Below are 27,884 nucleotides of genomic sequence, written 5' to 3' on the forward strand. Positions count from 1 at the left end.
GGGGCTTAGTCTGGGAACGAGTGCGGTGAAAGGGTCCTGTGGAAGACTGATTCTGCCAAGGGGTCCTGGAAGTGGGCAGTCTGCCTTCAGCGTGGGTGGGTGCAGACCAGGTGTGTCAAACCCATTTGAATTCCTTAGACCCAACTCTCCTGCTCAAAGCTAGCATTAATAGAACCGGGGTTACCCTTTAATGCGTGAGGAACTCGTTGCACCTATGGCATTAAAAGACAAACCGCAGTGGCTAAACCTTCTGTTAAATACAGTACAGGCAGTGGTGCCCAAAATTTATGTTGCTAAGCGAGACATTGGTTAAGGGAGTCTTGCCCCCTTTCGCAGCTACTTGCCACATTCGCTAAGCGAATCGCTGCAGTTGTTAAGTGAGTAGCACAGTTGTTCAAGTGACTGGCTTCCCCATGGACTGCCTGTTCAGAAGGCTGCAAAGGGGATCCCGTGACTTGGGGGCCCTGCAACCATCATAACTACGAGTCAGTTGCCAAGCATCTGAAGTTTGATCATGTGACCCTGGGGATCTTGCAACGGTCATAAGCTGAAAAACGGTCATAAGTTACTTTTTTCGGTGCCCTTGTAACTTTGAGCAGTCACTAAACGAGTCGAGGGCTGCCTGTAGTTGCATGTAAATGGAGATAAATCACCATTTTCCTTCTGTCCCATTTGATCTCCACGCAGGCGAGTTCTCAATATAGGGGGAAAGAAGCATGGGGGGGTGTGACCCTGGAAGGCTTGGAATAGCTGTTGTGATTCCTGGCAACTGGCTGAGGAAGTGGAGAGGGTGGCTTTTCCCCCCCAAACCATGCTTGGTATGTGCCTTGTGCTAGACCGTGGCTTATTTAGCCATGGTTTAATAGCCGGGTTTCTAGTACACATTTTTCAAAATCAGCTGGCCATAGATTTGTAGTCGTGTCACATCCATGAATTTCACTTATTTCAGCCTCAACAAGAGCCACCCCAGGATTCCAAGCGCCGTTGAAGATTAAAGAAAGTGGTTCCTGTTACAATAGAAGAACAAATCAAAACAGGAGTTTGGGTCAGTAGGTCCTCAAGGACACTGATGATGATTTATTACTCCCAGTTAAAAAAACTTAGTTTTCCTTTCAACACAGTTGTTCTGTCTTTCTCCATTACGAAAGACTGCATTGGACAACAAGTGACATTTGAGCAATAAAATGTTAAATTTAAAGGCGGGAATGGCCTTGCGCACTGCAGCATCCCGACATTCAAATAATGCAAGGTCCTTGGATAAGGAACTTGGTCCTGGCACTTTAAATTTGATTTTTTTTGTTAACATTCAACTTAGCCGGTATTGTTTCTTGGCAAGATTTTCATGGATTCTTACGGCATTGTAATATGGATCCTGTCATTTCATCCCTGCTTTTAAAAATCAGTTAATGTCAATAACTATTTAACTGTGTCTTGGTTTTTTTCCTTTTTTTAATTTGCTACTGGGAGTTAAGGAGAGGTTGGGCCATTTCTGCCTGATCTACGAGACGTGAGAGTACAGGCAGTCCTCGACTTAGGACCTCAATTGAGCCCCAAATTTCTGTTGCCAAGCAAGACATTTTAAGTGAATTTTGCTCCATTTTACAACCTGGCCAGTTATTAAGTGATCGTGTAACACGGTTAAGTAAATCTGGCTTCCCCATTGATGTTGCTTGTCAGAAAGTCACAAAAGGCAAAAACATGAATCAGTTGGGAAATGTCTGGATTTTGATCACGTGACCAGGTAATGGTGCAACCGTCCTAGGTCAATTTTTTCAGTGTCATTGCAACTTCGGTCACTAAATCAACTGTTGTAAGTCAAGGACTGCCCATATAGCCTCTTTTAAGTCTTAAAAAAAAAACTCATTGGTCGCATAGGCCAACTAGCCAGAAACACATTTGTGACTTGCTTTAATTTCAACAACCCACAATGTGATTGTTAAATCAGTCCTTTTTACTGCTGCTCATTGTATTAGCCCCAATTCCTTCCGAATGGAGCTCAAAAAGACAAAATTAACCGTTGATCCACAAGGACGCTCCGATTCTTCGTCCATGAATTCCTGGGCATATCGCTCGACAGCAGGGGAATCCTCCAGAAGAAATAAGGCATAAAAGCTGCAGGTGAGAAGTAGGAAAAGGTGTCCTTTTTAGCCAGTTTGGGTATTCTAGCAGGGATGTCGGTTTCAAGTTAAAGGAGACATTTCCTTTCGTCTCCTTAAAGTAAGGTAAAGTTTCCCCCGCACATGCGTGCTAGTCGTTTCCGACTCTAGGGGCCGGTGCTCATCTCCGTTTCAAAGCCGAAGAGCCAACGCTTGTCCGAGGACGTCTCCGTGGTCATGTGGCCGGCATGACTAGACGCCAAAGGCGCACGGAACGCTGTTCCCTTCCCACCGTAGTGGTCCCTATTTTTCTACTTGCATTTTTACGTGCTTTTGAACTGCTAGGTTGGCAGAAGCTGGGACGAGTAACAGGCGCTCACTCTGTTACGCGGCACTCCTTACGGTGCTATAAAACTATGAAGCCTGTGGCTTACGGTGGCATGGATTCATCGTCTTCGTCTTGGGAAATTTTCAGACAATAATTTTTGTTTGAGTGTGCATTTGTATATCTGTTGTGTTTCAGTTCCTCTTAGGGTACAAGCATCCCAGCTGTGGAGTTCCTTACAGAAATCCACAGGCCACTTTTAGCATAGCTAACTAAATTACCTGCCTCAGACGTTTTTTGGGGGGTGGGAGTTTCACAACTCCACTGAAGCCTGTGCTAACACAGTTAAGTCCCCGACTTACAACCACAATTGAACCCAACAGTTGTGTTGCTGAATGGGACAGCTGTTAAGTGAGTTTTGTCTCATTTTACGACCTTTCTCCGCACAGTTAAAGTAAACCGCTGCAGTTAAATTAGTAATACCCTTGTTGAGTGACTGGCTTCCCCATCAACTTTGCTTGTCAGAAGGTCGCAAAAGGGGGATTACATGATCCCAGGACACTGCATCCGTCATAAATATGAGTCAGTTGCCAAGCTTCTCACTTGTTTTGACCACGGAGATGCTACAACAGTCATATGGGGGGGGGGAGTCCCTTTTTTCTGTGCCATTGTAACGTTGCTCCATCCCTAAAAGAGCTGTTGTAAGTTGAGGACTAACCTGTAAACAGAGGCTGGGGCTGCCAAAATCTGGTTTGCTGCTTAAGACGGCATGTTTAGGGTTGAAGATCTTTTAGAAACCTGGTTTGTCAAGCGGGCTGGCTTCACAAGACCCCCTAACCCGACCCGAGCGACAGCCGCGAGTGGCGCGATACGAAAGAAAACGGGCGTTTGCGCCCGGATCGATCCCCACCCGAGTTCAGGTTGCATCACGAGCCCCAGCCCCCTTTCAGCCCGAGCCTTGGCCCTTCTTCGCCCACGTGGGGATACGAGCCCAAAGGCCAGAGGAGGGTGGCTGGGCAGCGTCGTCTCCCCACCCTTTGGCTGGCGACCCGGCGGCCGCCCTTAGCCGTACCCCGATTCGGAAGGAGGCAACCTCGGGCCTTGGGGCACCCCCTCCCCGCCCGGCACAGGACTACTACCTTATCCTCGCACCCGCCGGAGAGGGCTAAGCGTCCGGGCAGGGGGAGGTAGGGTGGGATAAGCGGTTAAGGGAGAAGACCGATGCTCCGAGCAGAGCCCTCGGGATCCCGCCCGGGAGGATTTACACCTCGGAGCAGGAGGTGCCGCTTCGGCTTTCCGCGTACGAGGATGGGTGGGTGGGCGGGCGGGTGCCGCCGCCCCCCTTCTTGACGACTCTAAAAGCCGGCGACGGGCGAGCTTGCATTTCCCGAGAGGAAAAGCTCTTTTTAAAAAAAAAACTTTGGATTTTGCAGCCATTCCCAGCTAAGGCGGGGGGGGGGGCGGCCCTCCCCTCCTCTCTCCGTCATCCAACCCAATTTGGAGATTACACCCATCCTGGAACTCTGGCAACCTTTCAGCTATCATTGCAAGGATGTTTCTCCCCAAAGCTTGGAGGCTGTCCATATCATCTTGGTTTCCCAGGCTCCCTCACCCCCCCCCCCCCCCAAAAAAAAAAAAAGATCTGGGCCGAAGGGAGAAACCCTTGCAACCCTGAAGGGGAATCTGCTGTCTTCAGATGATCCTGGGGTTCTGCTGATTAGATTTATAGCCCAGCTTTCTAAAGGCTTCTGTGTCGGAGTCTGAAGGCCTCCTTCCCCAACATACACATTTAATGAAAAGCTGACTGGGGGATTCTGGGAGTTGAAGTCCACAAGTCATCAAAGGGCCAAGTTTGAAGACACCCCCCCCCCGGTTTAAACCCTGACGGTCGGAAAAGCTACCAATTCCAGAAAAGCTCCTATAATGTAAGGAAAATTAGAATCCGAGTCCTGTCCCGACATTGACGGCCAGCCTTCCAATATTTGGTCGAAACATAACTGTTTGTTTGTTTGTTTGTTTAAAAAAAAACACCACGATTAAAAAAAAACCTGAACGATTTCTTTCGATTGTAAAGAAGTCGGGAACAAACTTTCCCCGGAACCTTTGCGCGGGACGGTGAAGTTGCCCGGAGGAAATCGAAAACTGTGGGACTTTTTTTTCCCCTTCCTTGCGTAGGGAAGTCCTAGCGGGAGGTGGGCCGCGCCGCTGACGGAAGGAGGCGTGGCTAGCGCCGGAAGTTGCGGCAGAGGGGAAAAGTCATGGCGCTGAGCGCGGCAGGTAACGTACGCGGGGGGGGAGGGGAAGAGAGAGGGGAAGGCGTCGCCATGGCGATGGGCCTCCGCACCAGCAACCAGCCCGGAGCCCGACCGGAGTCGATGGACAACGGGGAAGAGCAAGGGGGCGACTCGGGCTCCCGGCCCGGGCTTCGCTCCCACCGCGGCTTCCTCCTCCCCGGCGCAGGCCACGACGACCACGCCGAGTGGGAGCCGCCCTCCGAGGCCGAGCTGAAGGTGATCCAGGCCCGGCGCGAGCGGCAAGACAAGATCAGCAAGCTGATGAGCGACTACCTGCTGAAGGGCTACCGCATGCTGGGCGAGTGCTGCGAGGAGTGCGGGGTGAGCGAGGCCGCCCCGAGGCGCGTGCAGAGTGCCCGGGGGCGGGGCTTTCTCCTCTCCCCCTCCCCAACGTGGGTTGAAGAGTGAAGAAAGCTTCGGGGGTGTGTGGAAAGGAGGCAACTCGGTGATCAGGCAAGATCAGAAGAGAGGGCAAAGCAGGCTAAGCAAAGGGAGATGCTCGGCTCCTTGATGCCATGGCTGGTGCCAGTCTAGGCCAGGGCTAGGCAACCTGGGCTCTTTTATGACTCGTGGACTTCAACTCCCAGAATTCCTGAGCCAACATGGGGGAACTATGGCACCTTCATGACTTGCGAACTTCAACTCCCAGAATTCCTGAGCCAGCATGGGGGAACTATGGCTCCTTCATGACTCGGGGACTTCAACTCCCAGAATTCCTGAGCCAGCATGGGGGAACTATGGCGCCTTCATGACTTGCGAACTTCAACTCCCAGAATTCCTGAGCCAGCATGGGGGAACTATGGCGCCTTCATGACTCGTGGACTTCAACTCCCAGAACTCCTGAGCCAACATGGGGGAACTATGGCCCCTTCCTGGCTCGTGGACTTTCCCTTTTCCCTCAGCTATGCTGGCTCAGGAATTCTGGGAGTTGAAGTCCACGAGTCACAAAAGAGCCCAGGTTGCCTACCCCTGGTCTAAGCTGTGCCCAGCTCCTTGGTGTTTCTGAAGAATGGAATATTTCTTTAAATTCTTCTCTGGGATGTCCCAAAGGTGCTTTTTTCACAAGGCAATTGGACTTTTTCCTTGGAAGACATTTCGCTTCTCCAAGAAGCTTTTTCAGCTCTGACTGGATGGTGGGGAACCGAAGGATTTATACTGCTTGCCAGACTGCTGGTCATTTGCCTTCTTTTAGACCAGGGGTGTCACAAGTCGCAACGTCATGTGACGTGTCGTGACTTTTTTGCCATTGCCGGCAATGGGGTGGGCGCGCTTTCGCTATGATGCATATGGCCCGTGGACCAGCAGTTTGAAAACCCTGTTTCAGAGGGTCGTTCAGGCCACTTGGAGGTTTACCTGTGCCCTCAGGGTCACCTGAGTGGTGCAAATGGATGTGGAACACGGTCCTTTCAGCAGTGCCAAGAAGGCTCCACACCCATTTGCACCACTCAGGTGACCCTGAAGTCACAGATAAACCTCCAAGTGGCCTCAACGGCTCTCTTAAAATAAAAGGCAAATGACCAGCTCTGTCTGCAAGGAGTATAAATCCTTCCATTCCCCACCGTCCCGTCAGAGCTGAAGAAGCTTCTTGCATGAGAAGGGAAACGTCTTTCAAAGAAAAACAAAAATGTCCAGTTGCCTCCTGGAGAAAAAGCACCTTTGGGACAGCCATGACCTGGATGATTAAGACACTCCATAGACATCAGCTCCAGGATGGCACCGATTGGGTGTTGGTTGGCGGGGTTGTCACTGAAGGCCCGCGGTTAACAATTTGTGTTGGGCAGGCCCAGTATGAAAAAACAGTTTCCTTCAGCAAGGGGGGGGGGGGGCTTTCCTTGGTATCCCTGGTATGCATGCCCATCACTTAGCTTTGGCGAACAAGCTCTGACTTCTACCCTTTTCTCCTCCCAATCCCCTTTGCCTTGGTCACTTTTCCTTCCAGACCATTTTGCTGCAAGATAAGCAGAAGAAGTTTTACTGTGTCACCTGCCAAGAGCTTAACTCTGATGTGGACAAGGACAATCCAGGTACGGTGGGCAGGGGAAGCGGGGCTGGGGAGCAGTTACTCTTAACCACCTGCCCCACTTGGCGCAATCTGGTCCTCTCAGAGTATATCGATTGCCCTGTTACGAAAAGAGACGGCGGGAGCCGTCCTACGCTTCTGCGGCACCAAACTGAAACGGCCTGGGTGGGTTTCACGACACAAATGAGATCTTCCCACTCTTTAATCCACTGCGTCGGTAAATTATAAACTCTGAAACGTTGTTCATAATGCAAAAGGAGCTATTTGGGGCGGAGGTTTTGTGCAACGGCTGCTTCGGATCAAAACTGCACATTTTGTGCGGCTCTGACAGCTGAAGTCGTCTTGTATTTGTGCAGCTCTCTTTGCAAGGGAGGAAGGGAGCCCCATTTCCGCTGCAGAAAAGCTTTCGTGCGATTGGAAGAATGTCGGTGTTAAATTGCTACTGGAGAGTCTGAGCAGATTTTTCCACGCCGTCCAAAAACATCCCGGGACGTCAGCAACTGTCCCAGACTGTGCTTGTTGTTGCTGAACCCAGAAACAGCACCCTGTGACCTCACCTCTTTGATCTTCTCTCTCTCTCTCTAGCCCTCAATGCACAAGCAGCCCTTTCCCAGGTGCGGGAGCGTCAGCTGGCTGCTAACCCCGATGAAATGGCTTCACGCCCAGAGCATTGCGAAGGGGCAGCTCTGGGTCTCCGCTCAAGCGCCCCTGACCCAGCCCTTCAAGCGCCCACTGTTGCGCCTAGTTCTCTGTTGGCACGCGACATCCTGGTTGCGGCAGAAGAGGCCATCCTACAGAAGATTGGCTGGGCGAGCCATCAGCTCCAGGAAACTGCCTCCGTTGAAAAGAGCATCCATCTCTGTTCCCTGATCCGTTCCTGCACCGATGCTCTCAAGGGCATCAAGGAGCTGCCCCAGTGAGGATGGCCTGGCTTAAAACGGCAGCGCCAGGCCTGGAATGGAGTCTAGGCCACGCCTGGGGTGCCAAAGGATTCCCCCCCCCAACACACACACACCATTCATCGTAGGGGCTGGGTAATTTAAATAAGACCGGGCTCTCCCTTCTGATTAAATGTGAGCTTTTTTTTTTTTTTTTTTGCCTCATACAAGTTGTCCTGGCGTTTGAGGAATGTTTCAAAGGATTTGCACGTATAGCTCTGTCTAATCCGAGACGAGGAAAGGACAGATAGAAGAGTTAAACCTGGTTTGGGGAAGGGTGATGTTGGAGCTAGCAACGTTTTAGGCCCCCAAATTTGGGGCTCCTGCAGACACGTCGGCCTAGATCCGTTCACCGTCTCGCTTTGCCACCCAAAGATTTCAGGTTATCAGGAGCTCCACACCCTTCGCTGTGTTTTTGTTTTTTAGTTTTGTGAAGCATTAAAGGTTTCCAATTTCAAGGCACAAGATAACGATTGTGTTGGTGTCGAATCTTGAATCTTCGCTGGTTGTAAAGGAATCGGTCTCGGCACGCGATTTTGCCCGTCGGGCAGAGGGTCAGAGGCCACACTCATTTTGACGCTTTTAATAACCAATTCTTTGAAAAAGAAAGGTACAAGCTGAGAAATGGCAGCTTTCTCCTCTTAGGCACCTTAGACGTTCTGGTAAATAAAATGAAATTAGCTCGGAGGACGACTCGTTCACCCGAGGGGGGGATATTTTAGTCCACCTTTAATGACAAGCGACCCTTAAGAGGAAGAATGGGAATTGTGACACTTGAAATTGGTCAGATGTGATTGAATTTACAGGTAGGTCCTTGACGTTAAGAACTGAAATTAAGCCTGCAATTTGGGTCATCAATCTGGGCAGTCATAAAGCAGGTCACTATGTGACTGCCATCCAATTTTGGGACCTTGTTTTTTTTTGTTTGGCAAGAAACTGGAAGCGAATTTTCCAGAAGGAAAATAATGTACATTATGGTCATGGGACGTTGCAAACGGTCGTCAACGCGAGCCAGCTACCCAGTGCCCAAAATGCAGTCAAATGACCCTTGGAGGCCATTCAAATCCGCCTTGTAGAGTCCCTTTTTTTGGTAACTTCAAGCTAAGTGACTGGTGATAAATCATATTCTACCTGTAGTATTCCTATGTGCAGGAATCTGTAGATTATCTTCTGCCTGGCCTTCCATAACTCTAATCTCCAGAAGACTGACCTTCTTGAAAAATAAGTTAACCAACTGTATGAATGCACTTGCTAAGTTCTTTCTCCGAGTAGGTTAAACCTGTTGTGTGAATGCTTCCATTTTTGTGGTGTTGGGTCAGAAGCCTGGACGGCAAAGAAGAGAACTCTTGGATAGTTGTGGAGCGGGAGAAACAAACATCACGTTTTTCTGGCCTCAAATGATAGCTAAATGGAAAGTGGCTGTGGAACCAGGAGGAATTTGTTCTGGTGGGTGTGGGGGTGCAGTTCAGACAGACTTTGTCATTTCACCCCCAAGCGAGCAGACAGCAAGACCACAATGGCGTGGTTTCTTGTACGGACTACCTTTGAAATTGTGGTTCTGCAACAGTTCTGGATTGTTATTCACGGCGCCCCCCCCCCATTAGTGTAATCTTTAAATTGTTATTTATTGGGCTTCGAGCTGGTCGGTCAAGATTGGCATTGATCGAGTGACCCTCAAAGGGTCTGCATGCCCCAGTCCTGTCCTCCTGGCTATTTTCTCGTCTGCCCAGAGGCCGCTCTTGGGACTCTGCCTCCGTCCAAACTGAAGAAAACGGGGTGCCTTCTCCTTCCAGAAAGTGGGTCCACAGGTTTGAGCCCACCAGAGGTTGGACCTGATCCATCGTTGCCCCTTCAGCAGCCGAGCAAAATGGGCAAAGCATTTTCACCCCTTGGCCAAGCAGCATCTGAGCTCCGCTTGGCACCCCTTGCTGAGATCCCACACAAGAGACTCAATTAAACAATGGGCGGCATCACGTCAGTCACGGTGCAACGCCCAAATGAAAAAGAAATAGGAGAAGGAAGGAAAAGAGGGAGGGAGGGAAGGAAAGAGATAAGGATGGAAGGAAGGAAAAATATGGGAGAAAAGGATAAAAGAAGGAAAGAATTGGGAAGGGAGAGAGAAAGGAAGGGGGAAGTGAAAGGAAGGAAAGATGAGGATGGAAGGAAGGAAAAACATGGGAGAAAAGATAAAGGAAAGAATTGGGAAAAGGGGAAGGAAGGGGGAAGGGAAAACGGGAGAAAAGGATAAAGAAGGAAAGAATTGGGAAAGGGGAGAGGAAGGAGGGAAGTGGAAGGAAGGAAAGAAAGAAGGAGGGAAGGAAGGAAAAACGGGAGAGGACAGAAGGAAAGAATTGGGAAAGGGGAGAGGAAGGAAGGAAGAAGAAGTGAAAGGAAGTAAAGGAGGGAAGGAAAAATATGGGAGAAAAGGATAAAAGAAGGAAAGAATTGGGAAAGGGGAGAGGAAGGAAGGAAGGAAAGATGAGGAAGGAAGGAAAAACGGGAGAAAAGGATAGAGAGAGAAGGAAAGAATTGGGAAAGGGGAGAGGAAGGAAGGAAGAAGAAGTGAAAGGAAGTAAAGGAGGGAAGGGAAAACGGGAGAAAAGGATAAAGAAGGAAAGAATTGGGAAAGGGGAGAGGAAGGAAGGAAGGAGAGATGAGGAAGGAAGGAAGGAAAAACACGGGAGAAAAGGATAGAGAGAGAAGGAAAGAATTGGGAGAGGAAGGCAGGCCAGAGCTCCGCGTCTACTCGAGCCTCGGGCTCCCCGGAGGCTGCCTGAGCCGAGCGGCTCCCGCTCCGCCCGGCGGGGCCCCTTTAAGCGGCGGCGTCCTTGCGCGCACAGCGGGCCGGGCGATCCGGGCGCCGCGGCGGGAGCAGCAGGAGCCGCAGCCGCGGCAGACCACGGGCGTGGCGGGGCCATGAGCGTCTCTCCGCTGGCGGGGCTGCCCCCGCTGCCCAAGGGGCTGAGCGGCCTCCTCAACTCCAGCGGCGGCGGCTCGTGGCGGGAGATGCAGAAGCTCTACAGCCAGAAGCGGCGCCTCCAGGACGACCTGCGCCGGGCCCAGGACGGGGAGAAGCCGACGCCGCCCCCGCGCCGCCCCCGGCCCGCCAACCTGGAGGCCGCGCTGGCCCTGCTGCGCAAGGAGATGGTCAGTACACCCCTGCCCTCCCCTCCCCAGGCCGACTCCCAGGGGGTCCTTGGGACGCTCGACTTGGGGGACACCCCTCCCTTCCCCAGCCCACCTAGCAGGGCTGGTTTTCAGAAAAGCCCTGGCAGGAGCCCAGAGCCCCCACGGGGTGAGGCGGACGAGGGTCCCGGGGCTTCTGCCAACACCCCCTCCCCAGGCCGGGCTTTGCCCCTCCCCAGGACGACTCCCAGGGGGTCCTTGGGATGCTCGACTTGGGGGACACCCCTCCCCTCCCCAGCCCACCTAGCAGGGCTGGTTTTCAGAAAAGCCCTGGCAGGAGCTCACCTCCCACCCGGCGGGGCCGAGTGCCTTCATTTCTTTGATTGACTGATTACATTTCCACCCCTCCCTTCTCTCCTCTCTCCCCCCCCCCCCGGTGACCCTAAGTTTGCAGCCACCCCATTTTCTTAGCCAGGAGGGTGGAGGGGGGGGAGTCAAAAGCACCCCTCTTCCCACGGCTCTCAGCCGGCTGCAAAGCAGAGCCTTGCCACGAACAGAGAGGCCCTTGCCCAAGAGGCTGGGCTGGGCTGCTTTGAACTCGGGTCACAGGGTGGAAGCGGGGGGCAGGGGGGCTTCTCTCTCTCCCCCCCCACCGCTCGCCAAGACAAGAGAATGCGGTTTGTGCCAACTGGGTCCGTGGCATGGGAGGTGGGCAGCCGGGCCGCACGTGTTCTCTGGCTTGCTGCACAAAAGGCGGTGAAATTGCAGTTCTAAAATTAGCCACTCACATCATCCGAAGGCTAAACTTGGTGCAGCGGGGCTGTCTTTATTTTATTTTATTTATTTTATTTTATTTTATTTTATTTTATTTTATTTTATATTTTATTTTATTTTATATTTTATTTTATTTTATTATTTTATTTTATTATTTATTTTATTATTTTATTTTATTTTATTTTATTATTTTATTTTATTTTATTTTATTATTTTATTTTATTTTATTTTATTATTTATTTTATTATTTATTTTATTATTTTATTTTATTTTATTTTATTTTATTTATTATTTTATTTTATTTTATTTTATTATTTTATTTTATTATCTGTTTTGTCTGTTTCTCGCCTTCATTATTTTTGCCAATAACTCAAGAGGGCCAATATAGCCAACCTATCTACTTCTTATTTTCCCCACAATGATAACCCTGTGAGGTGAGTTGGGCTGAGAGAGAGGGACTGCATCAAAGTCACTTAGCTGGCTTTCATGCCTAAGGCGGGACTAGAACTCACCGTCTCCTGGTCATTGGCCCAAAGTCACCCAGCTACTTTTCATGCCTAAGGCGGGACTAGAATTCATCGTCTCCTGGTCATTGGCCCAAAGTCACCCAGCTGCCTTTCATACCTAAGGCGGGACTAGAACTCACCATCTCCTGGTCATTGGCCCAAAGTCACCCAGCCAGCTTTCATGCCTGAGGTGGGACTAGAACTCATCGTCTCCTGGTGATTGGCCCGAAGTCACCCAGCCGGCTTTTTTATGTAAGACAGGACTAGAACTCACCATCTCCTGGTGATTGGCCCAAAGTCACCCAGCTGCCGTTCATGCCTAAGGTGGGACTAGAATTCACCGTCTCCTGGTCATTGGCCCAAAGTCAACCAGCCAGCTTTCAAGCCTAAGACAAGACTAACTCACTGCCTCCCACTTATCTAGCCTGAAGGTCAGGTCATTGATATTCAAGGGATTGGGGAGGATCCAGTTTAGGCCATTGTGATAAACCAGCATGCGGGTGACCTTACTTCAGCCTCACATTCTGCAAAAGCAGCCGTTAAGTTTTTGATAAACCCGAGTGTAGTGGGTTGTGTGAATCCACTCATTTTCGGTCTACAGCACTTCCGATAGGTTTTAGGAGGTTGCTGCAACTAGGAGGCATAAAGGTAGTTGTGAGAAAGGTATATCATATAATCAAATTTAGGAAGGCCTTTAAAATTGAGGCTTCAGTGTGTGTAAAGCTTATACAGTACAGCTTTTCGTCCACCAGGGGGCAGCAGACTCCCTTGGAATTAATTTAAATCTGCTGGTTTTCAGAGCTGGGGCCATTTGGTTTTTTATTCTAAATCAATTTTTATTCTGAATCAAGGGTGTCCAAAGACTTGTGTTCTTCAACTCCCAGAATTCCCCAGTTGGCCTTTTTGTCCCGTTTGCTGCTGACAAAACCACCTCCAATTTTATACCCTTTGTTTTTTTTCTTTATTTACTTATTTATTTATGGGAGTTGAAGCCCACCCATCTCAAAGCAGGCTGGCTGGGGAATCCTGGGAGTTGAAGCCCACCCATCTCAAAGCAGGCTGGCTGGGGAATCCTGGGAGTTGAAGCCCACCCATCTCAAAGCAGGCTGGCTGGGGAATCCTGGGAGTTGAAGCCCACCCATCTCAAAGCAGGCTGGCTGGCGAATCCTGGGAGTTGAAGCCCACCCATCTCAAAGCAGGCTGGCTGGGGAATCCTGGGAGTTGAAGCCCACCCATCTCAAAGCAGGCTGGCTGGCGAATCCTGGGAGTTGAAGCCCACCCATCTCAAAGGAGGCTGGCTGGGGAATTCTGGGAGTTGAAGCCCACCCATCTCAAAGCAGGCTGGCTGGGGAATCCTGGGAGTTGAAGCCCACCCATCTCAAAGCAGGCTGGCTGGGGAATTCTGGGAGTTGAAGTCCACCCATCTCAAAGCAGGCTGGCTGGGGAATTCTGGGAGTTGAAGTCCACCCATCTCAAAGCAGGCTGGCTGGGGAATTCTGGGTACTGAAGCCCACCTGTCTTAAGTTGCCAAGATTGCAAAACACTAGAAGCTGCAGGTATTGACGGAGGCAGGGCTTTCCACCTAATCGGCTGCTGGTTCGAATCCTGGCAGCTCCGGCGCTCATCCTTCTGCTTTTCTTCCCTGTTTCAGGTAGGGCTCCGACAATTGGACATGTCCCTTCTTTGCCAACTCTGGTCTCTGTATGAATCCATCCAGGAATTCAAAAGCCTCTTCCAGGATATGTCCTCCTCGCTCCACTCGGAAGGCAGCCTGGCTGCCGAAAACGGCTTCTCGGACGAGGAGGAAGATTTCGAACTGGACCCGATAAGTCCAGACGGGCAGCGGGAGCCCCTCCCATCCCAGCAGCTGCGCTTCCTTCAACCCCAAAACTCCCGGGATCAGTGGCTTAAGGACTCTTTCCATATTGCAATCTGAGCCGGGCCTGGGAAACGGCACAGCTGGAATGAGACGGAGGGGGAAAAGGCATTGTGGTTTATATCCGGAACGATCCGGCCTGTTTTCAGCTTTCCACTTAGCTCTTGGACTTTTTTTCCCCGAGAAATGTATAAAATTCCTTTGGCCTTTCCAGAAAGAGATGGTTGCTGGGACGAAATGCAGGTGGGTGCTTCGGAGTGGACAGTCCCCGATTGCAACAGCAAGCAGTAATCCAATTTCCTTCCGTTTGGGATTGGGAAAGACTCAGGGGAGGGTGCAGATTGAACTGGAACATCACCTGGATTATCTGAAAATGCCTCTCCGTCCTTCCAGCTTGTCTCCCCCCCCACCCGGCAAGGATCTGGGGCCTTTTTCCTCCAACTTAGGGCCCCACCCCCACCCATTTCCAGAATTGTTGGCCCGCGTGGAGGACGAGTCCAACACCTGGAATTGGGGCCAGATTTGGGGAAAATTGACTTGAAAATTGAAATGGAAGTGTCTTTATTTATTCGGTCAATGACCTGCAACTCTGAGCTGAAAAATGTTGTGGAAGACTTTTTCCTGGGAGAAAAAGAGAGGATTGCTTGGGCTGTTCTTCAGAATGCAAGCCTCTACTGGGTAAAAAAAAAAAAGAGTTTCTCAAATTTGCCTGCTCTTGCGTGGAGATGCCGGTCGCCTCTGAAACTCTTGATGTTTAGAGGAAAGGAAAGACTTGGCTGCATATCTACAAGATTCGGGCCTGTCCCTTGTCGCTTGTTTTTGCTTGCTCCCCTGCGGTACTAGCATCACTGGCTGAGACTTTTCCTTGTCCAAATGCCTGGGTTTCCAATCCGCCTAAATGGGAATCATGAGGACCAGGAACTTAATGCCTTTTTAAAACAGGAATGGCCAGTCCAGCTTGCATTCTGAGGATCCGAGCGTTGGGGAAAGACCCCAAACATAAAACGATAGAGACTTGTATTGCAAACGTATTATTTTATTTTATTATTTTTTGCAGTGGAAACTTGCAAGAAAGGGATGACTGGGTCAGAAATGTAAAGGGGGGGTGGGCGTGGGGGGTGGAAACCTCTGGATGCACCTTCTTTTTGCTTCTGGCATGTTGCTGCTGAAAACCTTTAGCATAAACATAGAATAGGGGGCTGGGAGGTGTGAATTGCCCCCACCCCAGGGGTTTTATTTGTCTTTGATTTAAGCATGTCAGAGGAGCGATTGATTTAAGCTCTGATTTAAGGCTTAGGACAAGACACCTGGTGTGGTTTATTTGGCAAAGGGGCGGCTTTGCAAACATTTGTGAACCCGCCCCAGTTCAGCCAGCCAGATAGGTTGTTGCATGATATGTGTTAGCTTCCTTTTTTTGGGGGAGGTGATGCCCCCCACACACTCTTCCTCAATTGCACACTGATAAGAAATAGTTAGCTAGGAAGGTGCTGTATACAACTTTTGTTGGGTTTTTTTTTGTTTTTTAAACCTGGCCATCTTGCATTGGCTGGATTTTATGACTGTTCTACTGCCCTAAGCCAAGTTACCTTGGCTGAATAATTTAATTGCATACTGTTTTTCTAATAGTATTATTATTATTGTTGTTGTTACGGTATTTGGGGGTTTTTCAAGGCTTGAAACAAACCCAGAAGGATTTGGGTAAAGGATAAAATGGGTTGCAAAAGGTTTGCTTCTCGTTCTTCCCATCCTTTGAAGGGAGAAAGCAAAGTTGGATGGTTAATGAATATTTTGGCTGCTGGACAGGTCATTTTTTTTCCCACGGTCCCTGGCAGCCAAAGTGGGAGGCGAGGGGGGAAAAAATGTGACCGTCCCTTGAACAAAGGGCCGGAGTGTGTTCTGGTCCGAGCTGTGAATTCAGAGCTTGCAAAGTGACAGGATTCTCGCCGAAAATAGGACCGCAAAGACAATTGGAGTGACCTGGATTTCATTTCAAAATCAGGCCAAATTTCCAGAGGGTAAAATTTGTGCGCCAGTGATTGTGGCTTTTCCAGAATGAACTGCCATGACTCAAGGGTGGTTGAATCGGTTTTTCCCAGAGCTCATTTCATATTTTATTTTCATTTTAGTTGAATCCTGCTCCATTCCCTGCTTTTCAGGAGTGGGAAAGGCGAGCTGTGGCCTAGAAATCTACTCCGTGCATGCTCAGAGGTGCTGTTAACATTCTCCATTCTCGGCGGCAATCCCAGCAATTGAAACCAACTCAGCTTTAAGGAGCCCAAGTCTGGTGAGCTGCCACCTCCTTGCCCCAGATCACATTTTTTTTCCCCATCTCTGGAGCACACACACACTGCATCCTTTACACAGGCCCGGGCCATTGTTTGTGGCTTCCTGTTGTGTTGGCAGTCCACCCACATTGCAAAGAAGAGCCACAATGGGATGTGGGTTGGACGAGATGGGCGTTTCTCAAACTTGGAAACTTGAAGGAGGGGTGAACTTTAACTCCCAGAATCCCCCAGCCAGTGGGAGTTTTAAAAGTTGCTCAAAACGAGAAACACTGTGCCAAGACACAGGTCGTTCTCGACTTACGACCACGATTGAGCTCAACATTTCTGCTGCTAAGGAATCCTCATTGCTAAATGAAGTTTGCTCCAGTTTAGGACCTTTCTTGACACAGTTGTTAGGTGAATCATGGCCGTTGTTAAATTAGTCACATGGCTGTTAAGCGAACCCAGCTTCCCACATTGACTTTGCTTGTCAAGAAGCTCGCCGAAGGGGACCCCGGGAGACACTGCGACCGTTATAAAGGTGAATCAGTCGCCAAGCGACTGAATTTTCATCACGTGACCCTGGGGAGGCTGCAACGATTATAAGTGTGAAAAACGGCCGTAAGTCACTTTTTTCCAGTGCTATTATAACTTTGAATGGTCACTAAACGAACGATTATAAGTCGAGGGCTCTCTGTATTAGCAAAAGGGGATCCCAGGACACTGAACAGTCATAAATACAAGTCAGTCGCCCAGCGACTGAATTTTGATCAGATGACCCTGGGGATGCTGCAGCGGTCTTAAGTGTGAAAAATGGCCGTAAGTCATTTTTTTCAAAGTTGATGTGTAACTTTGAACAGTCCCTAAATGAACTGTTGTAAGTCGAGGGCTGCCTGTACTGAATTCATTTTGACCTCATGAATAGAGGCACCTAAGGTTATCCTCAGCTTAACCTCTGCTCGCTTTAATGACTGCCACAAATGAGGTTGTAAAATTGGGCCGGTCATGTGGGTGACCCACTTTACAATGGTCACAACTTTATGACCCTAATAGTCAGGCTTCATTACCTGTAGATTATCTGTAGGGTATTTTGCAGCATTTCAGAAAATACTTGCCACTACTTTCTTTCAGGGGTGTGTGTGTGTGTGTGTGTGTGTGTGTGTGTCTGTACACACACACACACACACACACACACACACACACACAACCTGGTGCTTTGCAACTCGTGGTGGCTGGAGGAGGATGGGAGTTGTAGTCCCAAAATAAGAGGGCGCCTAGTTGGGGAAAGTTTGCCCCGGACTGCTTGACTTGGTTTGTTGGATTTGTTTTTAACAGCAGGATCCGGAAACCTATTGCGTTTGCGGAAAACCGTTGGGTTTCTTTCTTAACCCACCAAACTGGGACTAAAAAAATGTCTCAAAAGAGAAAAAGCAGAATTTCTAAGGAGCAGCTTTGAGCCACCACACCCCGTTTGAGAGGCTGTTGCATTCGGTTTTGGCTTCCTGGATTTTTCTTTGCTTTTTTCCCCGGAGAAGCCAGGAAAATGATTCATCGCTCTCAGCCTGTTCCATTTAAAAACAAAAAAACAAAAACCTCAAAGAGACGGATCTTGAGCAGTGCTACGTTAGAGGGAAAGAAGAGAGAAGAAATCCACGCACGGGCAGAGGTGGCTTCTTCTCGTTGGACGTCTAATATCCTCAGCCGGTTGGCCACGTGGCTTCCAGGATGGGGAGGTTTAATAATAAATAGGGTGAACCCCTGTGGTCTGGTTCCAAACCATTTCTAAAACCATCGGGAATAGAATAGAATAGAATAGAATAGAATAGAATAGAATAGAATAGAATAGAATAGAATAGAATAGAATAGAATAGAATAGAATAGAATAGAATAGAATAGAATAAGGAATAGAACAGAATAGAACAGAATAGAATAGAATAGAATAGAATAGAATAGAATAGAATAGAATAGGAGAACAGAATAGAATAGAGAACAGAATAGAATAGAGAATAGAGAGTAGAATAGAATAGAATAGAATAGAATAGAATAAGGAATAGAATAGAGAATAGAAGAGAATAGAGAATAGAAGAGAATAGAGAATAGAAGAGAATAGAATAGAATAGAATAGGAGAACAAAATAGAATAGAGAACAGAATAGAATAGAGAATAGAGTAGAATAGAATAGAATAGAATAGAATAGAATAGAATAGAATAGAATAGAATAAGAAATAGAACAGAATAGAGAATAGAAGAGAATAGAGAATAGAAGAGAATAGAAAATAGAATAGAATAGAATAGAATAGAATATAGAGAATAGAACAGAATAGAAAAGAAAATATAAAAGAATAGAAGAGAATAGAATAGAATAGAATAGAATAGAATAGAATAGAATAAGAAATAGAACAGAATAGAGAATAGAAGAGAATAGAGAATAGAAGAGAATAGAGAATAGAATAGAATAGAATAGAATAGAATATAGAGAATAGAACAGAATAGAAAAGAAAATATAAAAGAATAGAAGAGAATAGAATAGAATAGAAAATTAGAATAGAATAGAATAAGGAATGGAATAGAATAAAATAGAAAAGAAAAGAAAATAGAATAGAAATAGAGTAGAGTAGAGTAGAATAGAATAGACAGTGCTTTTTTGTAAAAAAAAAAGAAAAAAGAGATACCGAAACTCACACACATCATACAACCCGCCTTGCCTATCCTACAAGGTTCCATCCAAAAAAGGTGCCGGAACTCCGTTCTGGGCGTTCTATGACAAAAAAGCCATTTTTTCCACACACCACCACCACCATTGTAGCATCCCCCATGATTTATATTCGTAAGCTTGACCACCGACTCACATTTGTGACGGTTGGCAGTATCCCCGGGGGTCAGGTGATCCCCTGATAAGCAAAGTCAAGGTGGGGAATCCTGTTTCATTTAACAACCGTGTTACTAATTTAACCCCCGCCGCGATTCAGTTGACAACGGTGACCAGAAAAGTCATTTTAAAAAATGGGGCAAAAGTCATTGAACAAACGTCTCGCTTTGGGACGTCAATTTTGGGGCGCGATTGTGGCTGTACGTTGAAGGACTACCTACCTTAGTACTCTGTCGTTATGAATTTCATCTGTTTGGGTGTGAACACACACACACACAGAGACACACAACCCAACCCTTTGGGGGCGTGTCTGGAGAAGAATCTGTCCCTCGGTGGCTAAATTTGGGGGCATCATTTTCCATCAGAGCACGTCCATCCCGGAGTAAAGCTGGAATCCGGGATCGGTTTACAAGATTCTTTATTTATCCCTTCGGAGCCAGAAATGAAGCATCTGGAATGGCAGAAAGAAGGGGAGAGAGATGAACTCAAAAGGAGCTTTCCGTTTGATTTTTTTTTTTAAATATTTCTTTTCATCCCCCCCCAGTGCACCGGCTTCCCCCCCCCAAAAAGCCAGATCAATTAAAGCTGTGTGACCTCATGCTTTCCGCCGGAGAGAGTCAGCATGCAAGGAAAGGGGTGGGGAGGGAGGAGGAAAAACAAGCAGGCATTCTTAGGCCGTGTTTACACACCACCCTTGACCTGGTTACCGATTTGGAGCCATATTCAATACTTTAAAGTGTCTTAAAACTAAATCCGCTGGGTTGATGCTTCTGCTTTGTCTCGAAGTGGGAAAGTTTTAAGTATCTCCATCCTGGCAATTTTCTGGACACATTTGGGTAGGGGTTTGGGTTTTTTTTTTTTTGGAATTTCCCTGCAAACCGGCGATTTCCTAGTGGTCTCCCATCCTCACCATTAACCAGATCAGGCAATGCTTAGCTTTCTTCCACCTGAACCAAGATCTGTGAACATCTTGACCCTTAGCTGTGATCGAAACCGTAACGAACAGGCGTACTGTGATCGTTTGCCGTGAAGGCCATGATTTGCTAATAAATACTGTAATCCAAGTCAAAGGTGGTTTGCAGAGAGAGAGAGAGATCGGATGGATGGATGGATGGATATAGAGATAGATAGATAGATAGATAGATAGATAGATAGATAGATAGATAGATAGATAGATAGATGATAGATAGATGATAGATAGATAGATAGATAGATGATAGATAGATAGATAGATAGATAGATAGATAGATAGATAGATAGATAGATAGATAGATAGATAGATGATAGATAGCAATCAGAGAGAGAGATTAGATTATATATATAACCTTTATTGTCATATTTTTTTTACTGTGGGCACATTGGCACCCATGAAAAAAGAAATTTTGTTGCCTGCTCTCCAAAGCGTACGCGTACATAACGCACATTTAAACGCGCTACCTATATAACGCAATACCATGGATAAAGCTGGGGACTTCGGGGGCGGGAATCCCACGAGCGCGCAGACACGCGTGTCAGCCGCGCGTGGGGACGCAGCCCCCGCTTGGGGAAATTCTTCCACCTCTCGCGGGCACCGGCCACGCCCCCTCCCCCGCTCGGCCACGCCCCCTCCTTCCTCCGCCTTGCAACTTTCTCGCCGCCCGCCCGGACTTCCTCGCAGGCAGGCGGCCGGCCGGAGCAGCGTCGGCGTCGGGAATGGGGCGGCGGTGGTGAAGGGGCAGCCCGGCCATGAGCTCCGTCTGGAAGCGGCTGCAGCGGGTCGGCAAGCGGGCCGCCAAGTTCCGCTTCGTCGCCTGCTACCAGGAGCTGGTGGTGGAGTGCACCAAGAAATGGTGAATCGGGCCCCTCGGGGGGGTGGGATTCGGGGTTGGGTGGGGGGGGATCGGGCGCGACCCACCCGGCGCCTCCCCTTGGAGCCGCTTGGGAAAAGCTGGCACAACCGCCCTGCAAGGTAGGACAGGCGAGCCTGCAGAGGAAGCCCACCCACCCACCCACTTACCCACCTCCAGCGGTCTCTCTGGGGGGCTTTAGTAGGAAAAAGGGACACACACACACCCTACATCTTTTCTGGCATCAATCTCCTTTTTCTGGATTCCTCCCCACCCCTAGAGAAATTAACACACACACCCCCCCCCCCAAAAAAGCAACATTTAAACCGAATCAAGGCTGGGCTGGTGTGAAGGCCAGCCTCTAAAGCTGTGACTGAAGGGGGGGGGGACCTGGTGCAAAGAGCACGTCCCTCTTCCCCGTTAGGGCCTTGAGCCAGATTCATGAGGACTAGAAAGCCTGCTTCTTACTTAGGGAAAGAATCTCAGCGGTGTGCGACCGTAAAGAGGAAAAAAAAATATCCAAAATGTTGTGGGGTGTGTTGGTTGTTTTTTTTTGGCCTTTCCAGGTAGGGCAGGGCCAAACGGGGCAGTTTTGCATGATGACACAACTTCCTCTGTTTTGTGAGCTTTGAACCAGAATCTTTAGAGTGTGTGGGGGAAATAAAAATTACAGAATTAGTGGGTGGGGTTTGCACACCAGGAAGTGGTGAATGGAGGCTAGGTAGAAAGGAGATTGATATTGATTGTCTATATATATTCAAAACACCGTCCCGCTTCGTTATGTAAATAACTCAAGGCCTCACGTCAGGATTAAAAGAAAGCCAGAAAGAATCTGGAAAACAGCTGTAAGGGACAAGCACAGCCAAATGTTTTTTTTCTGAAAGGCAAAAAAAAAAAATTAAAAAAAATTCCCTCCAGATTAAAAATAACCACAGAAAGAGACGGGACAGGAGGGGGATAGCATCTTTGACTTCGTATTGAAGTCATATTTTTATACTTTAATATTATCCATTGGTTAATATATCCATTGGTTAATATGGCGCGCATTCCTGTGGCAGATGTACCAAGACGCTAGTCCATAAGAAAATGTTTGATGGTTACATTCTTCACTTGACAAGTTACTGTCTCCCTTGACTTAAAGTGAGACTACAAGTCCCAGAATTGCTGTTTGCTGGAAATTGGGGGGGGGGGATTCTGGGTTAAAAGTGTTTGGAAAGTTTTAAAACTACGTGCAGCGTGATGCGCTTGAATGAAATCCAGTCTACGATGGTGTGGAAAAGGTGAATTGTGTCCATCTGTCCTGGTATTTTTGACGTAGCGTGGTACTGTGCAGCTGATGACACTTTGGAGCTGCCTTCAAGGGCAGGCCCATATATAGTGCCATGTAGCAGACAATCCTGGAAGTTACAGTATGATGGGACAGCATAGCACAAAGAGGTCTGGGTAAACCTTGCACGACTGTATCTCTTTCAAAACCTGGTAAAGTCCAGGGTTTCTCAACCTTAGCAAGTTTAAGAGGTAGTAATAATAGAATAACAGAGCTGGAAGGGACCCTGGAGGTCTTCTAGTCCAACCCCCTGCTCAGGCAGGAACCCCTATACCATTTCAGACAAAATGGTGTGGACTTCAATTCCCAGAATTCTCCAGCAAGCACTATTTCATTTTTTAAAAAATATTTTGTTTACATGCTAATCAAATGGATTGGAATGACTATTATTGCTAGGATGTTATCCCATCTTTTATATACATATATACGCATACACACACACACACACACACACACACACACACACACATATATATATATATATATATGTATATATATATATATATACATACATACATACATACATATATACACACACACATACACATACATACTTACATACAATATATACATATACACACACACACATATATATTCAATTCAAGGCAGCAAACATACTTTTCTATTTTCCTCAGAACAACAACCCTGTGAGGTGACTCAGGCTGAGAGAGAAGGACTGGCCCAAAGTTACCCAGTCTGCTTCCATGCCTAAGGCAGAGCTAGAACTCACAGCCTCCTGGTTTATAGCTCAGCACCTTCACTACAATCTCAACTGGCTGGACAAATTGTGTAGTGAAAAATACCGAGGTTATCCAATCCAACCTGTTCTATGAATATTATGTCTGGGTCATTCACTAACCTGGTTTAGGTTCTTGCAAGGATATAGCCAGGATGGTCTTTTAATTTGGGAGCCAGTTGGCATTTGTGTTGCTAAACTGTCCAGGCTAGAATTGATCATTCATTCATTGTTATTTGTAGATAAAAAACCTTCCCTAGCTACTTAATAAGATCTGTCGCTCGTCATAAGGAATTAGAATAAAAACTGCCAGATTGGAGATAGATACATAGATAGCCACGATTGAGTGATAGACAGGTAGGCAGGATAGGCAGGTAGACACAATGGAGATGATTAGATAGATAGATAGATAGATAGATAGATAGAGGATGGATGGATAGATAGATAGATAGATAGATAGATAGATAGATAGATAGATAGATAGATAATGGATGGATGGGTGGATGGGGTGGAAAGATGGAATGAATGGATAGATAGATAGATAGATAGATAGATAGATAGATAGATAGATAGATAGATAGATAGATAGATAGATAGATAGATAGAACTTTAGTAAGACCACACCTGGAATACTACATCCAGTTTGGGGCTGCCAGAAAGAGGAGGGGGGGTCAACTTATTCTCCAAAGCGCCCGAAGCCAAGACAAGAAGCAACGGATGGAAACTAACCAAGGAGAGAAGCAACCTGGAACTAAGGAGAAACTTCCTAAAAGTGAGGACAATTAACCAGTGGAACAGCTTGCCACCAGAAGCGGTGAATGCTCCAACACTGGAAGTTTTTAAGAAGAGACTGGGCAGCCATTTTGTCTGACATGTATAGGGTTTCCTGCCTGAGCAGGGGGGTTGGACTAGAAGACCTCCAAGCTCGCTTCCAGCTCTATTCTGATTGAAATTGAAATTGAAGATAGATGATAGACAGAAAAACAGACAGACAAACATCGTTCGCCCTGTTGACATTATTCGGCACAGGAATTTATGTTTCTGGCTCCTGAGAACTGCCCTCTCTGAACTTCCCTGTTTACCATTTTGCCATGTCAGGCTTTTCATAGCTGGTTTTGAAATGAGGCAAAGGCCTCATCTGCAAAAGAACCGTGGTGGAGAAATGTTACTGTTCTGGGGATCCTAGAGGTCATTTAGCCCAACCCCTGCTCAGCGGAGGAGTGGCCGTGCTGAACACAGCCGTGCTGACCTTTACCGAAAGAGACCACGTGGGGATACAACGCCGTCGGAGGCTTTACTTATTTCCTTTCATTTATTTGCTTGAAAACTTAGCAAGGGTGTGTCTAATGTTAACACAACGGAGCAGAAATTGGTTTACAGTTGCTGAGTTTTCACCAGGCAAAGGAATGCACACCTGTTGGGTTAGCTAGCTTAAAATTACTTTTGCAAAGGGTGCAGATTGTTTCTCTACCTTGGCAGACTTTGAGATGGGTGGACTTTTAAGTCCCAGAATTCCCTAGCTAACAAGCTTTAAGAGAGGTGAACCAACTCCCAGAATTCCCTACCCAGCATGCTTTGAGGATGGGTAGACTTCAAATCCCAGAATTCCCCGGCCAGCCAAGGCTATGGATTTATTCTCCAAAATGCCTGAGGGATAGGACAGGAACCCATCGTCGGAAACTTTGCAAAGGGAGATTCAAATTGGAAATAAGAATTTTTCACACTTTTTTAAAGAAAAGCTGAACAGTCATTTTGCTGGGACTTTTACTCAGGATGGCGGTGGGGGGTTGGACTAGAAGACCTCCAGGGTTCCTCACAATTCTCCGATTCCCCGTGCTTTAGGGGCTTGCATGAACCTACACAGGCTCGCCATGTGGGATGAAGCTAGGTGATTGGCTTGCTTTGGTAAACCACGGTCCAGTTAAGCCAGGTTCAGCTTATGCAAAGGTGGAACCGCCTTCCTATGAGCTTTGACTGGAGAATAAAATAAGAAAAGGAGAGGAAAAAGGGGTCAGAGGGGGATTGTGCAAGAGGAAAGATCCGGCTCAGGGGAGCAAAACCCCACATTTTCTTGGGGGTTTTTGTGTTGCACCCACAAAGCTGGTGGCTGCAAACGAACGAATGTGCCGTTGATTCCTCTGACACAAACCTTGGCGCTTCGAGAAAGTTAGATTACAACTCCCATCATCTCCCCGTGCTGGGGATGCTTGGGGGGTGGGGTGGGGGGTTTGCAGCCCCCACAGGACAAAGACGATGCCGGACACTGTGCCGGTTGGCTGGGAATGATGGGCCCTGCAGTATCCAGAGGACCCCTGGACCTCTGCAAAGATTTTCGAGTCCACGGAGTTTCTCCGTTGTTTTTCTGGAAGTGTTTTTTTGGGTGGAGGAGAACCAGAAGGAGGTGGAAAGCCTGGCTGCCAAGGAACGTGTTCCTGTTTTCCCTCCTCGCCCCGTTCTGTTCCTCCATATAAGGTTTTGGGAAACGATAAATATTTGAGCTGTAAACGGAAAAGAAGAGGGGGGTGGGGGGAAGCGGGCAAGAAAACAGAAATATGCTCGGGCTTGAATCACGAGACGCCTTCGGCGTGGACTAAAAAGGAAGAAGAAATGGAGGAACTTTTTTGCAAGAGAAAAAAGAGACTCCGGCCTCGTTGGGATTGGGGGCTTTTTTTTTTTTTTTGGAGGGGGTGGGCAATTTCCTCACGGCAGGCTCTGGGGTCTCCCCACCCAGCTCTCTGGGCCACCCGGCTTGCCCCAGCTGGGCACGGTTCAGCCCGAAATTGTTGTGCCAGGCCTCGGGCATCCTAGCAGCCCATCGGAGCCAAGTCTGACTTTGCAAGAGACACCAGGCCGAAGCCAGACTCCGTCGCTTCTGTGAGGCAGCTTTTTGTAATTCGGTTTTTGGCAGTCTGTGCATGTTCTGAGACGCCACGTCTAAGGTGCTGCCCGGAAGGAAGCCCAGGGCTCAGCCTTGGCTCCAGGGAAGCACCCAGGTTTCTCTCCAGGATGGGGAAGAGCAACGGGCACGTCTGTTTTGAAGGCACCCGCCTGCCCGAATAATTCTGGGAGCGGGGGGGGGGGGTTGTTTGAGAGCTGTAAATATGCCTTCTCCAGAAAAAGCCGGCCATTTTCCAAAGCTCCTGAGTGGAGGACAAGGAGCAACGGATAGAAACTAATCAAGGAGAGAAGCAACCTGGAATTTCCTGACAGTGAAGGCAATTAACCAGTGGAACGACTTGCCTCCAGAAGTTGTGGGTGCTCCGTCAGTGGAGGCTTTTTAGGAGAGATTGGCCAACCGTTTTGTTTGAAATGGTATACCAGGGGTAGGCAACCTGGGCTCTTTTAGGACTCCTGGACTTCAACTCCCAGAATTCCTGAGCCAGCCATGCTGAGGAGAAATGGAGAGGGTTTCCAAGCTGAGGCGTGCTGGCTCAGGAATTCTGGGAGTTGAAGTCCACGAGTCCTGAAGGGGCCAAGGTGGCCTACCCCTGGCCTATACTCTAAATCAGGGGTTTTCAAACTTGGCCCTTTTATGACTCCTGGACTTCAACTCCCAGAATTCCTGAGCCAGCCATGCTGAGGAGAAATGGAGAGGGTTTCCAAGCTGAGCCGTGCTGGCTCAGGAATTCTGGGAGTTGAAGTCCACGAGACATGAAGGGGCCAAGGTTGCCTACCCCTGGCCTGGTTTGCTGCCTGAGTAGGGGAGTTGGACTAGAAGACCTCCGAGGTCCCTTCCAACTATGTCATTCTGTGTCAGGTAATCAGTCCCTGATTTACAACAGTTCTCTCAGTGACCATTTGTAGTTACAACGGCACTGAATAAAGTGACTTTATGACCATTTTTCACACTTATCACCGTTGCAGCACGTGACCAAAATTTAGACGCTTTGGCAACTGACTCATGCTTGTGACGGTCGCAGTGTCCCCAGGGGTCACGTCATCCCCTTTTGCGACCTCCTGACAAGCAAAGTCAATGGGGGAAGCCTGATTCATTTAACGACCGTGTGACTTAGTAGTGGTGCAGTGCTTCGCTTAACAACTGTGGCAAGAAAAGCGCCATCCGTTGGTTACTGAATAAACCCATTTTCGCCATTGGGACAAAGCTCTGAATTCTGTGCCACCCAAACCCCAAATTAGCCAGGCTTAAAATTAACCCAGTGTAGGAAGCTGGGCAAGTTAGCGGCACGGCACCCTGTGGGCGGCAAATAAATGTAATAATTAAATAAATGAATATAAGTCTTGCAAGGTGGTAGGAATTCAGGCAGAGAGAGGATATCTAGGTTTCCTGGTCTCCCCCACCCCCAGATCTAACCTCCACTGAAGTCTCTCCGAGGGATCTGGTTGACATTGAATAGAGGAGGAAAGCGTGTGGTGAACAGATCGGATTTCTTTAGCAACCAGATTTAACCCAACACCTGACTAGATTAATGACTCTCCCCCCCCCCCCAGCTAAATTTAGCTTTTGGCCACTAGCCTGGAGAAATGAGAGAAGCATCAGATCTCTCCAAGCAACAAGATGAGGAGTAAGGACAGATGAGAATTTGGAGTTACTAACATAACCAATGCCAGGGACCAGCATTTCTCAACCTTGACAACTTTTAAAGTGTGTGGACTTCAACTCCCAGAATTCCCCAGCCAGGCCATCCCCAGCCAAACTCACTCCCCCCACCCAACAATAGGTAAAATTTCAAATATTACAATAATTGGGATAGCAAAAAATCTACCGTGCTTACAATCTTAGAATCTCAGAGTCCTTAAGAATTTAGAAGATCCCCTAGAATCTAGGTTCTTTAGAAGCTTTCTTAGATTAGAATCTTAGTAGGTCCCTTAAGAAGTTAGAAGATTCCATAGAATCTTAGTAGGTCCCTTAAGAAGTTGGAAGATTCCTTAGAATCTTAGTAGGTCCC

General features: G+C 48.0%; 4 protein-coding genes across 11 annotated transcripts in view; 3 read left to right on the forward strand and 1 right to left on the reverse strand.

Annotated features, from left to right (window-relative positions):
• Positions 1 to 4,291: 4,291 nt before the first annotated feature.
• ZNRD2 (zinc ribbon domain containing 2) lies at positions 4,292 to 8,147 on the forward strand. 2 transcript variants are annotated; one of them, XM_083374662.1, is made up of 4 exons: positions 4,292 to 4,698; positions 4,882 to 5,036; positions 6,655 to 6,739; positions 7,321 to 8,147. In XM_083374662.1, exons 1-4 carry the CDS (start codon positions 4,680 to 4,682, stop codon positions 7,653 to 7,655), a joined length of 594 nt encoding a protein of 197 aa, XP_083230788.1. In that variant the 5' UTR covers positions 4,292 to 4,679; the 3' UTR covers positions 7,656 to 8,147. The 2 variants fall into 2 exon arrangements, with proteins under 2 accessions (XP_083230788.1, XP_083230787.1); XM_083374661.1 differs by lacking the exon at positions 4,292 to 4,698 and having other exon boundaries at positions 4,705 to 5,036.
• Positions 8,148 to 10,571: 2,424 nt separating this feature from the next.
• On the forward strand, positions 10,572 to 14,031 carry FAM89B (family with sequence similarity 89 member B). The gene is made up of 2 exons (XM_083374413.1): positions 10,572 to 10,820; positions 13,731 to 14,031. Exons 1-2 carry the CDS (start codon positions 10,590 to 10,592, stop codon positions 14,013 to 14,015), a joined length of 516 nt encoding a protein of 171 aa, XP_083230539.1. The 5' UTR covers positions 10,572 to 10,589; the 3' UTR covers positions 14,016 to 14,031.
• Positions 14,032 to 14,060: 29 nt separating this feature from the next.
• The window catches only part of EHBP1L1 (EH domain binding protein 1 like 1), a 44,226-nt gene continuing 30,402 nt past the window's right edge, over positions 14,061 to 27,884 (forward strand). For 5 of the 7 annotated variants that reach the window (XM_083374405.1, XM_083374404.1, XM_083374411.1 and 2 more), the window contains exon 1: positions 20,735 to 20,917. In XM_083374405.1, the coding sequence (XP_083230531.1) occupies positions 20,814 to 20,917 (104 nt within the window). In that variant the 5' untranslated portion in view covers positions 20,735 to 20,813. Of the gene's footprint in view, positions 14,199 to 16,081; positions 16,240 to 20,734; positions 20,918 to 27,426; positions 27,501 to 27,884 lie in introns of those variants that run through there. The other 2 variants (XM_083374409.1, XM_083374407.1) reach the window with 2 other exon arrangements.
• On the reverse strand, positions 16,819 to 19,722 carry LOC310647253 (uncharacterized protein). The gene is made up of 2 exons (XM_083374343.1): positions 17,391 to 19,722; positions 16,819 to 17,238 (listed from the first exon to the last, which is right to left on the reverse strand). The coding sequence occupies exon 1, from the start codon at positions 18,941 to 18,943 to the stop codon at positions 18,002 to 18,004; it is 942 nt and encodes a 313-aa protein (XP_083230469.1). The 5' UTR covers positions 18,944 to 19,722; the 3' UTR covers positions 16,819 to 17,238; positions 17,391 to 18,001.

The sequence above is a fragment of the Vipera ursinii genome (assembly GCF_947247035.1).
Source record: "Vipera ursinii genome assembly, chromosome: 15".
In the NCBI taxonomy this organism is placed as follows: domain Eukaryota; kingdom Metazoa; phylum Chordata; class Lepidosauria; order Squamata; family Viperidae; genus Vipera; species Vipera ursinii.